At 44.0% G+C, this 12,641-nt stretch overlaps 2 protein-coding genes across 3 annotated transcripts in view; both read left to right on the forward strand.

Moving 5' to 3' along the window:
- Nucleotides 1-523: 523 nt before the first annotated feature.
- On the forward strand, nt 524-2,201 carry gpx2 (glutathione peroxidase 2; the record flags this gene model as incomplete). Its single annotated transcript, XM_083633023.1, has 2 exons — nt 524-745; nt 1,818-2,201. The coding sequence occupies 2 exons, from the start codon at nt 524-526 to the stop codon at nt 2,199-2,201; spliced, it is 606 nt and encodes a 201-aa protein (XP_083489149.1).
- Nucleotides 2,202-7,282: 5,081 nt separating this feature from the next.
- LOC310772685 (signal-induced proliferation-associated 1-like protein 1) overlaps nt 7,283-12,641 on the forward strand; it is a 78,600-nt gene continuing 73,241 nt past the window's right edge. For both annotated transcript variants that reach the window (XM_083632549.1, XM_083632550.1), the window contains exon 1: nt 7,283-7,405. The gene's annotated coding sequence lies outside the window, so the exon portion shown is untranslated. The remainder of the gene's footprint in view (nt 7,406-12,641) is intronic.

Below are 12,641 nucleotides of genomic sequence, written 5' to 3' on the forward strand. Positions count from 1 at the left end.
AGGTCCACAGAGAATTTAGGCAGTAGATTCATTTATTTTTCATCACATACTGTGGCAGAGAGATAATGACGTTTTAAATGTTTGATGACCGAGAAGCTGATCTAGGTCATAGAATTACCATAAAGCAGAATGTTATAATGTATTTCCCACTCAACACTCTGTAATAAGTATGTATATTTTGTGAGAACTTCAAATTATATAGAACATGGCAGTCCATGTAGGCTATCTGAGATTTTAGCTGAAGTTATGAATCGGATACATTCCTCTGTAAAGGTAATGCAAACCAGTATGCTTGATTTATGTGGCTCTGATTCCATTTACATGTGTAGTTTTACAAACTGTAATATGAATCTATCTGGTCACTTCTATTGAAGAGTATTGTATGTCAGATCAATTTCCTGCAGAGCCATTGGACACCCATGGAAGGCGGCTTTCTGTCCTAAGCAAGTCAGGTGACCGGAGCTCGGATACAGTCGCACGCCAAGCTCCCGTCCACCGCCAGTGTGGAAGCGCAGGAGACAAGATGACGTTCATCGCCAAGACCTTCTACGACCTGAGAGCCACCACGGTGGAGGGGGACCCGGTGGACTTCAACGTGTTCAGGGGGCGGGTGGTGCTGATTGAGAATGTGGCCTCACTCTGAGGCACCACCACCCGGGACTTCAGCGAGCTCAACCAGCTCCAGAGCAAGTACCCCCATCGGTTCGTGGTCCTGGGTTTCCCCTGCAACCAGTTTGGCTATCAGGTCAGTTGAATGGCAGAGAGAGGTTTGTCATCTCATGTAAGTGTCTTGCAATGATTGCAACAATAGATCATCAACCTTTTTCATATCAAGGACCCCTAATTTAGTCCACATTAGGGCCATCATGGACCCCCATTTGATGAGATTTTGTCTCTCAGACCTACAGTTGGAGAGCATTAGGCTATAGCCTAACTATATACATACTAACATAATACTATAGTAGATAGGATTTCGTCCAGAATTCCATGTAATGCAGGTAGAGAGACAACAGTGAAACTAAGATCAATTAATTCTACATTCTCTAATTGTGTTAACTTCTTGTAAATGAAGACGTAATTCATCCATTTGCCTGGGACCTCCTGGAACAGGGATGGGCAACTGGCTGCATGTGGCCCCCGACCTCACTCAGTGTGGTCCCTGGGCCCTTTTTTCCACAAGGTGGACGTTTTTGGTTAGGTTAGGTTAGGTTAGACCACCCAAATCTGTGTTTTTATTTTACTGTACATCCCAGAACATGGCGCTAATGGTGTTAGCATTGTCCATCCACATACTGTTTAATGTTAGCATTTGAGCTAACACTATTGTAACAAACTATATCCAGGATGCACATTGCACATGCAACATTACTAATGCTGTAGCAGGCTGTTTTAATGCTAGATCAAAGTTTCGGGTGTCATCTGAATGGAAGAATTACTGAATTTGAATATGAAAAATATAAATGTTGGTATAATAAACTTTGATTACCAGTCCTTCAATTACTAGCTATAATTGGGAGTGATGGTGTTACAGTAGGCTACTGGTGGAAGTGCACGGTCACAATCTTGCCCTCTGGTAGCAAGGATATTTTTTGTGGCCCTCTCTATCATCAAAGTTGCCCATCCCTGCCTTGGAATGTCCCAAAGGACCTCTGGTGGTTCCCTGGACTGCAAAGGTCAAGGCCTTAGTGCTCTTACAGCATTTCTGTGATCATAGAGTGATAATGTAGGAGAAGAAATTGAATAAGAGCCAAGCAGAGAGAAATAAGGACACACATTAGAACCAACACTGAAAGCTGAATGTTTTTTGTGTTTGGCAGGAGAATTGTTCCAATGGCGAGATCATGAACTGTTTGAAGAATGTGCGTCCAGGAGGTGGCTTCCAGCCCAGCTTCACCATCTTTGAGAAATGTGACGTGAATGGGACAGGCACACACCCGGTCTTCGCCTACCTGAAAGACAAGCTCCCCTATCCCGACGATGACCCCAACTCCCTCATGCACGACCCCAAGTTTCTGGTCTGGAGTCCCATCAGCAGGACGGATGTCTCTTGGAACTTTGAGAAGTTCCTCATCGGGCCAGAGGGAGAGCCTTTCAAAAGATACAGCAAGACGTTCCCCACTATCAACATAGAGCCTGACATTCAAAGACTATTGAAACTAACCAAGAGCGAAAAACCCCCTCCTCAGCCCACTCCTCCTTAATGACTTCTCATCTATAACTGTCAATGCTGATATGCTGTCGTCCATCCTTTTAAGCCTTATTAAATGAGGGTGATGCTCTGAAAAGCTGTGCGAGTATCATCTGAGGCCTTGTAAGTGCTTAAGAGTAGTGGATGAACGCATATTTTTCAGAATTCCACGTTGTTGGAAAGAAATAATACACGAGGGAAACTTACAATGTAGTTTCCCTTTTGAGCAAATTTGCATACACTTTACATAGGCTACACTATTTTTTATAGTCTAGTTATATTTCCCAAAACCATTCATAAAAACACTTAGAGTAGTAGTTGGTTGTACTAAACACTTAATCATGTCCTATGCTGGTCTGTCCAGCAGATGGTGCTAATGATTTGGTTATTCATACAAAATGCCTTGTGACTCTCATGCATGCCTTTATGAACAAGCATTCACCAGACACACAAAACCTGTTTGTGTTGGAATAAAAGTCTCTCCCATTATTGCTCCTGTTTTATTGCTCCAGCTTCTTGTAAGCCACTTTTTATTGTTCAGCTGTTTTTGCCTATGATGAAAGTGTGACTACAATGTAGTCATGTGTCTGAAACAGCTCAGTGTAGACATGAGGCTTCTGGCTGGAGATACAAGAAGTGGTGGAATGTTGAATTACAATGCATGTTGTCATTGCATACTTGATCTCTTGCAAACTCGCAGGCCGTTCCACCTCACTACCTGCATTGTACAGATTTATTGCAGCATCTGCCCGCCTAGGAAAACGGCTTCCCTCAGTGCCCTGCCTCTGCGCAATGAGCCTTCATCCAGATCGTTTCCTATTCCAGCAGGGATGTATTACCGAACGGGCCTACCAGGCCCAGGGGCCCAAGAGCTCAGGGGGCCCATAACCCAGAGCCTCTTCACAGGGCCACAGCATCTCTTGCCCAGGCCTGGGACGAACTGATCCCTCACCAGTGATATGGTATTCAAAATAGTTGTCCGAGTCTATGAGGATAAAAACCCACCTATCTTGTCTCCGTACTCTCTTCCACTCTTTTCCTCATTATCTCTCTCATGATGGTTTTAGATCTGGCAGATCTACATCCATGGCCTTGATTGAACTAGTTGAGGAATTAACTAATTGTATTGATGACAGGAAATATGTTGTAGGAATATTCATCGATCTTAAAAAAGCATTTGACACAATTGACCATGTGATACTTCTCAGAAAAATGCACAACTAAATTGGCTGAAGAGCTATATAGACAACAGGCAGCAATTTGTTCAAATAGATCATTATAAATCAAATGCTCTAAACATTACTTGTGGTGTCCCACAGGGGTCAGTATTGGGCCCTAAATTGTTTATTTTGTACATCAATGACATCTGTAAAGTGTCAAATCTTTTGAAATTGGTTGTTTTTGCTGACGACACAAATATTTTCTGTTCGGGGGGGACCTACACCAACTGCTGAAAGTGGTCACTGCTGAAATGGAAAAGCTAAAACACTGGTTTGATGCTAATAAGTTATCTTTGAATTTGAGCAAAACAAAATGTATGTTATTTGGAAAACGTAAAATTTAAGTTTTTGGGTGTCATATTAGACCATAGGTTTAGCTGGAAACTCCACATCAATTATTTGTGTTCTAAGATGGCCACGAGCATTGGAATCTTGAGTAAAATTAAGAATATTCTAAATGATAAAACATTGTATACTCTATATTGTGCACTTATATTGCCATATTTTAATTATTGTGTAGAAGTGTGGGGCAACACTTATAAGAGCTCCCTACATAGAATATGCATACTGCAAAAAAGAGCATTAAGGATTATTCACAATGCTGAGTTTCGTGAACACACCAATCCACTTTTCCTAAAGTCACAAACATTAAAATTCATAGATCTGGTGAAACTTAGAACTGTTCAAGTCATGTTTAAAGCAGAAAAGAAATTACTCCCAGGAAACCTCCAAAGCTTGTTCAAAGAAGGAGACGTATAACCTAAGAAGTAAAGGTAACTTAAAACATCCTTGTGTTCGTACCACACTAAAAAGTATGTGTATTTCTGTCAGCGGTGTTGCTTTGTGGAATGAATTAGATCAGGAGATCAGGCAGTGTAAAAGTATGTCACAGTTTAAGAAGAAATATAAGAATATTATTTTTGAGAAATACAGAAATGAGGGATGAAGGTGATTATTTGGTGATGATGGTCATGATGTTGGTGATGATGACAACATGTAGATGTTTACAACCATGATGGTGGTGATGATGTAAATGCTTTTGTGAAATTGCTTCTTATTTTTATTTACTTATTTTAAATATAAGATTTAAAATCTCATCGTTGAAGTAGGGGCATGATAAGATAAGCATTGTGCTTCTTCCTGCTCCTTCTCGAACATAACTATTGTCTTTCATATATATTTATTATTCAAATGTGTTGTTTGTTTATGATTGATCTTTTACTGTTTTGTGTTTTATTGTTCGAGATAAATAAATAAATAAATAAATGAAATGAAATGAAATGATTAAAGTCCTAAATTCCCACATCGCCCTGCTGTAAATTACCAATGTTTAATACATTTTTGAAACCTGTGGTGCAAAAGAAAAGGTGAGAGTAGGTAGGAAGGAGAGCGCGGTAGCAAAAGCAAGTATGAAAGGAGGGGGGAGAGTTTCAAGCAGAAGAGTTGAATTTGAAGGGTGGATGAGAAGAAGTAACAAAGAAAGGAGATCGGTTGGTAAATGAGTTGTGACACTTTGGGGCCTCTTCTCTTTCCTCTATCTGCTTCTCATCCTCAGTATATTATGACACACACTGCCTGCCTGTGCGCACAGATAGCACATGGACACACACACACACACACACACACACACACACACACACACACACACACACACACACACACACACACACACACACACACACACACACACACACACACACACTCAGTCTCAAGAGGCTCCATATCATAGTTTCAGTTGGCTAGGTCTCACAGTTTTCACCCATTGGTCTATTTCTCACAACACTGAGGAAGGCCTTCGGCTGAAACGTTCATTGCTGCTGCCCGGTTTGAGGAACTATTAAAACCTGTGAAAGGACATTTGGAGTGCTGGCTTTTTCTCTCACTACTGAACTCTTTGCTTGTGCTCACCCGAGTGAGTTTTTAATCCATTTTGAGTGTGCTCGCTACCACTGAGTTTCTATTTCTCATAGTGCCTTACTACTGAGAAACAATATTTTTTGGGAACACTTTATAATAACTACGCTATGAAACACTAAATAGGCTACTTAGTTATTCAATATACTGATGCGGACATCCCTTTTTTTTTTACTTTACTTTACTTTACTTTACTTTACTTTACTTTACTTTACTTTACTTTACTTTTAGTCCAGCACCAGTTTTTTCAACTGGTGGGGGGATGTGTGGGGATGTTACAGTATAGGGCTCCACCTCTATATTTTTGACAAAAATGTTCCATAAGTTTATGGACACTTAGATGGTTATTGTGCTTTTGGCTTTAATTGAGTGTACCTGCACTGTAAATCCTGTTGATATGCAGGTGAATGTATGTCTTAGTTATTATTCTGGCCTTAATTGTGCATATGTGCGCTGTGAGGGGGGCCCTTTATGCATCCAGGCCCAGGGGTCCATCATGTCATAATCCGCCTATGTATTCCAGCTGTACCCATAGTTGGCAAATTAAGCCTCCAGATTAGCAGAGGGACTTCTGCATATCCACTCGCAGTCACAGTGGCTGATGTCAGAGCCACGTAGTGGAATGAGCTTCACTCACTCTCTGCATTATCCGTGATAAATGTGTGTGGTGTGGTGGGTGGTGTCATGTTAAATTTAAAGGACATTTCCAGATTATATTTCCAAAAAGCCCATTGGTTTTGGGCAGTGGGTTTTCACAGATACTCAGGTAATTAATGTAGACCAACAAGCAATTATCTTCTAGAGGGGCCTCTCCAGCCTCTGTAGCCTACTGCTGCCCCCTCACACGGTTTGCAGAAAAATACCACAGAAGATCGTTTATGTTTGAGATGATGAATCACTCAATACAACCAACCGGGAAACCAACCGTAGATGTTTTAACAGGATATTTGCAACAGAAGGCTAGCTCACAAAATTTCAGGTAGCCCACAATAAAAGGTAATAACAATATCCCCCCCCCCCCCCCCCAGGTGCTTAGGGTGAACAACATCTTAACACTTTGTGGGAACATTAACTGTCAGCAGGTCAGTTAATTAAGTTATTGATATAGGCTAATATACACTGCAAATATGACCAAAAAAATCATGGCATGTGTTAAAGAAATACGTGACTTTTGGTCATATTTGCAGACATGACATCATGAATGGGCTCCGTAAAAATGAAACAAAAACATGTAAAAAAAACATTAATAGAATAGTAGCCTGCCTACTAACCTAAAGAATGAAAGCATCCAAATCAGAATGAATGAATGGATGAACAACCCTACATTTGTGGCACCCGGAAGTAGACAGAGTGAGAGCTCTTTCCTTTCCTCTCCTCTCTGACGTCACTGACGCCACACACGCACGCGCACACACACACGCACGCGCGCGCGCGCACGCACACACACACACACACACACACACACACGCACACGCGCACACACACACACACACACGCACACACGCACACACACACACACACACACACACACACACACACACACACACACACACACACACACACACACACACACACACACACACACACACACACACACACACACACACACACACACACACACACACACACACACACACACACACACACACACACACACACACACACACACACACACACACACACACACACACACACACACACACACACACACACACACACACACACACACACTACAGGTGAGCGCTGTTGCCACAGAAACGTTTGCTTTCTCTCCACGATGCCTTCTCGCGAGACTCCGGGACAGATGGGAGGCTGCCTGAATGATCTCATCCCTCCAGCAGCTGCATAGCGCAGCGAGGCAAAGCCGTAACTTTCTATCAAACTTCCAAGTCGCCCCTCAGACGAAGACGCCAGGGAAATTTGGATTTTACCGGGAGCCAGCCCGTCTCCTGCGAAGATAAGGGAGGCCGTTACGCGTTCGTCTTTCGGACTTAGGACCCTGTACGAGTTAAAACAAAAGGGAGAAACCGCTCTGTATTGTGTGACTGACATCCAGTGCTTGAAGCGGCGGAAAGGAGAAAAGGTGAGTCGGGAACATGGTGCTGCTAGTCCGTCATGTGCGGGGTGTTGCTCGGGGTAAACGCTGAACCACATCTGCTCGCTGTCTGTGAGGACAAAGCCGACCTTGTGCTGTGTGAAGCTGCAGTAATATCAGTGCGCAGTCGGTGCCAGTGTACTGTTTAATTAGTGTGGTAAGGCTCGTGATAGGCGAAGTGGATTCGTTTCGGGAATGAATGTATCTGTCCTGCCGTATGTATTGGCAATAGATCTGGTGCATCGATGGATTTATGCTCAGTCAAGGCCAAGGGCAAGGCATTGTTCCCAGTCCGGCTTCGGGGGGAACGATTTACAGGTGGCATCGAACACACTGGATCACCACAGGCTGTGCTGTATGAACGTCTCCATGTAATTGTCACCACACCAGTCGTTTTCAGCATGTTTTACCCATTGTTGTCGTCATATGAAGGGGCTTGTAGGCTCCAGGTGATTTTCCTGTGCCCCTCTGCCTGGCCATAAGAGGTCTGATTTGTTTACAGCCTGGACAGCCTGGCTGGATCAGGATCTGCTTGACTAGATTAGGCCAAGATCATTGCATGGTGAATGCATGATCAATATGCCATGTTTTTGTTGCCTATACATTGTTGTTGTTTGCTTTGTGATGGGGCAACATCTTACATGGGATGTTGCTAAGCTCACGACAGTAGCGTTTGACAGCAGCTGCCACATTGGATGTTGTTCAATAAGCCTATTTTTTATGAGACAATACCAAGTTGAGTGGAACAGGCCCTCCTTTAGCTGGTTTGTGTATCCCATGTGAGCAGAATTTACACTAAAACAACTGTTTTCTGTTCAAAACACAGATTGAAATGACTGTGAAGAAACACTGAACAAGCGAGTACTTGTCCAGAGTGACACAGACAGTCATGGGAACTTGATGGAATAGGAAATTTGGCAATGCAAGGCCTACAAGGCACATTTTGTTTTGCTTAGATACATGCCAAGGTAACATGCTGTGGTATGCTCTCATATTCCAGCAGATGTGGAGGTAAGGTGTGTTCAAAAGCAGCGTGTTTACAGCTGTAACAAAACGGCTCACACAGCTATGCAGATAGGACATTGTAAATGAGTGGACTCCCCTTCCTGAACATAGTGCCAGGTCCAGCAGTAGTGCTTTTTGGATGAGATAACTTGGCATGGGTCAGATGAAGAAAGGAAGCTCTGGAGATTAGCTGTGGGCCAGGATCAAGGGTTTTTAGCATTCTTGCTAGGCTTAGCTGACCTACAGCAGGCATGACTGATCATATAGCTGCACTGCCATTTTTACTATTGAGTCTAACCTCAGCATTTACTTGCCCCGTTTTGATTTCCACAATGTAGCTTGTTCTAAAGCGTAGCGTCTATGATTCACACTGGACAGCTTCTTGCCTTTTCTGATGGGATTTCTTATAGAGAATTAATCTCATGCCAATGCAGCAGCTTTATATCAGTCTGTTGGGAATAGCATGCTAGCTCTATTTTAATCTAGAATGGGCCGCCCAGTCTGTTTTATGCTACTGACAAAAATATGAGTCAAGGTTAAGACAAGACTTTACAGTGCGTGCCTCAACCAGCTCATTTGGGGACATCGGAATAGTTTGGTATCAGACCCACAGGAGTACCAGCAGGGTAGTTTGGTATCAGACCCACAGGAGTACCAGCAGGGTAGTTTGGTATCAGACCCACAGAAGTACCAGCAGAATAGTTTGGTATCAGACCCACAGGAGTACCAGCAGAATAGTTTGGTATCAGACCCACAGGAGTACCAGCAGGGTAGTTTGGTATCAGACCCACAGGAGTACCAGCAGGGTAGTTTGGTATCAGACCCACAGGAGTACCAGCAGGATAGTTTGGTATCAGACCCACAGGAGTACCAGCAGAATAGTTTGGTATCATCAGACCCACAGGAGTACCAGCAGGGTAGTTTGGTATCAGACCCACAGGAGTACCAGCAGGGTAGTTTGGTATCAGACCCACAGGAGTACCAGCAGGATAGTTTGGTATCAGACCCACAGGAGTACCAGCAGGGTAGTTTGGTATCAGACCCACAGGAGTACCAGCAGGGTAGTTTGGTATCAGACCCACAGGAGTACCAGCAGGATAGTTTGGTATCAGACCCACAGGAGTACCAGCAGAATAGTTTGGTATCAGACCCACAGGAGTACCAGCAGGGTAGTTTGGTATCAGACCCACAGGAGTACCAGCAGGGTAGTTTGGTATCAGACCCACAGGAGTACCAGCAGGATAGTTTGGTATCAGACCCACAGGAGTACCAGCAGAATAGTTTGGTATCAGACCCACAGGAGTACCAGCAGGATAGTTTGGTATCAGACCCACAGGAGTACCAGCAGGATAGTTTGGTATCAGACCCACAGGAGTACCAGCAGGGTAGTTTGGTATCAGACCCACAGGAGTACCAGCAGGGTAGTTTGGTATCAGACCCACAGGAGTACCAGCAGGGTAGTTTGGTATCAGACCCACAGGAGTACCAGCAGGGTAGTTTGGTATCAGACCCACAGGAGTACCAGCAGGATAGTTTGGTATCAGACCCACAGGAGTACCAGCAGGATGACAGGATCTGTCTACAGATGAATGTTACTTTGATGCCGGCTCTTGTGTTCCCTTCAAAAAAACAAAAATCCATCCAAACTCTGAACACAACCTCCTTATAATGTTCCTTACAAGGAGGAAGGCTCCACCCTATTCCCCTCTCCTTCCATAGGACAATGTTTCTTTTTCAGTAACATAGCCTACCTCTCATGCTGTAACAATTTGCAGTGTCTTTCTAACATGCCGCCTACACTTTCACAAAGGGCAGCTTCCTGTTGCTAAGTTAAGCTTATGATTCTATTGTCTCCTGTGCATTGGCTGGAGGGGAATAGCATGAACAAAGATGGAAGACAACAACAAGAGGGGCATTGTGCATGCTTTATAATCTGCCTCTCTGGAATGTGTAGGCTGCAATTATGTTAAGTGGCCATCATTAAACTAACTCACTGTTTACTTTTTTGGATGACTCATTAGATTAGAGACATTGTTATTGATGCTCAAGTTCAGAGTGAATTATTCAATATTGATTTAATGACCCTTGATGTTTATTCAATACGCTCAGATATTCAAATCCAGTATGATTGCGTTAAACCAATTGATGAGTTGTTGTTTTTCGATGCACTTAGTTCTAGGCTACCCTCAGAAATGTTCAGATTTGCTAATTTTGCCTTGAGTTGGAAACGGTTGACCTCTTGGCCTCCGCTTTTGGAAATGTGCAGTACCACCTGATTGGCTGCTATAGACCCTGGAGTCTGTCTCCTTGTTGATTGGTAAAGATAAACTAAACAGACCGAGATGTAGTCTGCTCCTGGATGGTGCACCAACAGGTCTGGTGTCGGCTCCAAGGCCAGTTCATGCTTGTGTTTCCCATCCCACTGTGGCAAGCATGAAAATGAGTCATGTAATCCTGGGTTTTAACATGACCATCGATGAAATATCTCTTCCTGGGAGAAAAGGGAAGCTCAGTCAGTTTTAATATGACATATTGTGTCTGGTAGTATTTCAATCATGAGAGACTCTTAATATAATTTTAACAAACTTTATTGAATCAGAATAGACGGTTTGAGTATGGCGTATGACTCCATGATGTGACGCTCCTCTTGCTTATGAGAGAATGACTCCATGATGTGACGCTCCTCTTGCTTATGAGAGAGGGCGTCGGTGCTGTATGAGATAGGACATCCCCCCTAAGGGGATTTGTTTCCAACAGGAGTCATGACATTGGTGGTGATCTGGGGAGGTGGTGGGATGAAGCTTTTTGCTCTGGAGATGCTGGATGAATGCGTGATGCTGACACAAGGTGAGTGATGACTGCACAAGTGTGATTTAAGCTGTGGTGATGGGGGCTTTATATAGTACCAGGAGAAGGGCATTTATGATGTCATAACTGATGTCATTTATGATGTCATAACTGATGTCATTTGGGAGAAGGGCATTTATGATGTCATAACTGATGTCATTTATGATGTCATTTATGATGTCATAACTGATGTCATTTGGGACGTCATGGAGAAGGTGACGTCGGAGATGGTGACGTCATTTAGTGACGTCATTTGGGCTGAGGGGTATGACAGCATGGGGTGCTCTATTAATGCCTTATTTGGTCTTCCATGATTGAAATTCAGTCTACGACTACACTTCAATCATGAGAGACTCTTAATATAATTTTAACAAACTTTATTGAATCAGAATAGACGGTTTGAGTATGGCGTATGACTCCATGATGTGACGCTCCTCTTGCTTATGAGAGAGGGCGTCGGTGCTGTATGAGATAGGACATCCCCCAAAGGAATTTAAAGTTATTTCAGGAACTGGGAGAGTGAAAACGGGGGTCATGGAGCTGGCCTGGCGTATGCTTTAGTCAGGTCGTGGGCTGACAGGGGGAGAATTTTGGAGCACCTTTTGTTTATGATCGAGACTGTAGCTTCGTATACGTTTGCAATACCAGAGTAAATCTCGTAGAGGAAGAGCGATTCCCTACTGGGAGAAAGTAGGGAACTCATGGTGCCTCTTTTCTGCAACCTTTCACCTCTAGAATACCCCCCATTCAACATTTGCCATCTGGCAACACTGACAACGCTAGACCAGCGACGCGCATGCGCAGTATAGCATGGAAGGCCGGTGGCTAGCCAGGTAGCTAGCGCGCTACTCAGCATAGGCCGGAAAAAGTTTACAAGGGTTATACTTTATCTAAATGACTGGGATTGGATCGATGGATTGGATGCATAAGAGAGGAAACATGCTATGAAAAGAAAAGGTTGACTGGAAACTGGGACTAGAGGCATGTTGTTAAAAACCCGATTGGACACGGGAGAGGGATGTGGCCGCGGGCAACGGGGACAGAGTTGCTCAGGGATTGGCACCCGGCCTGAAATGAGTGCAGCAGCATTGCCGCAACGTTGACTGAAACCAGGGACTAAATGCATGTTTGATAATACCCGATTGGACACGCGAGAGGGAAGCGGCCGTATGCAACAGGGCAGAGTTGCTCAGGGATTGGCACCCGGCCTGCAATGAGTGCGGCGCACACACCTGGATTTTGAAGCGGGGCTGGCTGGGCTGATATCACGGAAGAGATGCCGGCTGAAAAGGGGGGATACAAGCCTGAAACCTGGGGCGGTGCTGATTGGGCTGCTGCTGTGGGGAGCGTGGGGCTCCCGAGCGTCCTCAGC

Source organism: Poromitra crassiceps (assembly GCF_964638095.1).
Source record: "Poromitra crassiceps genome assembly, chromosome: 3".
NCBI lineage: Eukaryota > Metazoa > Chordata > Actinopteri > Beryciformes > Melamphaidae > Poromitra > Poromitra crassiceps.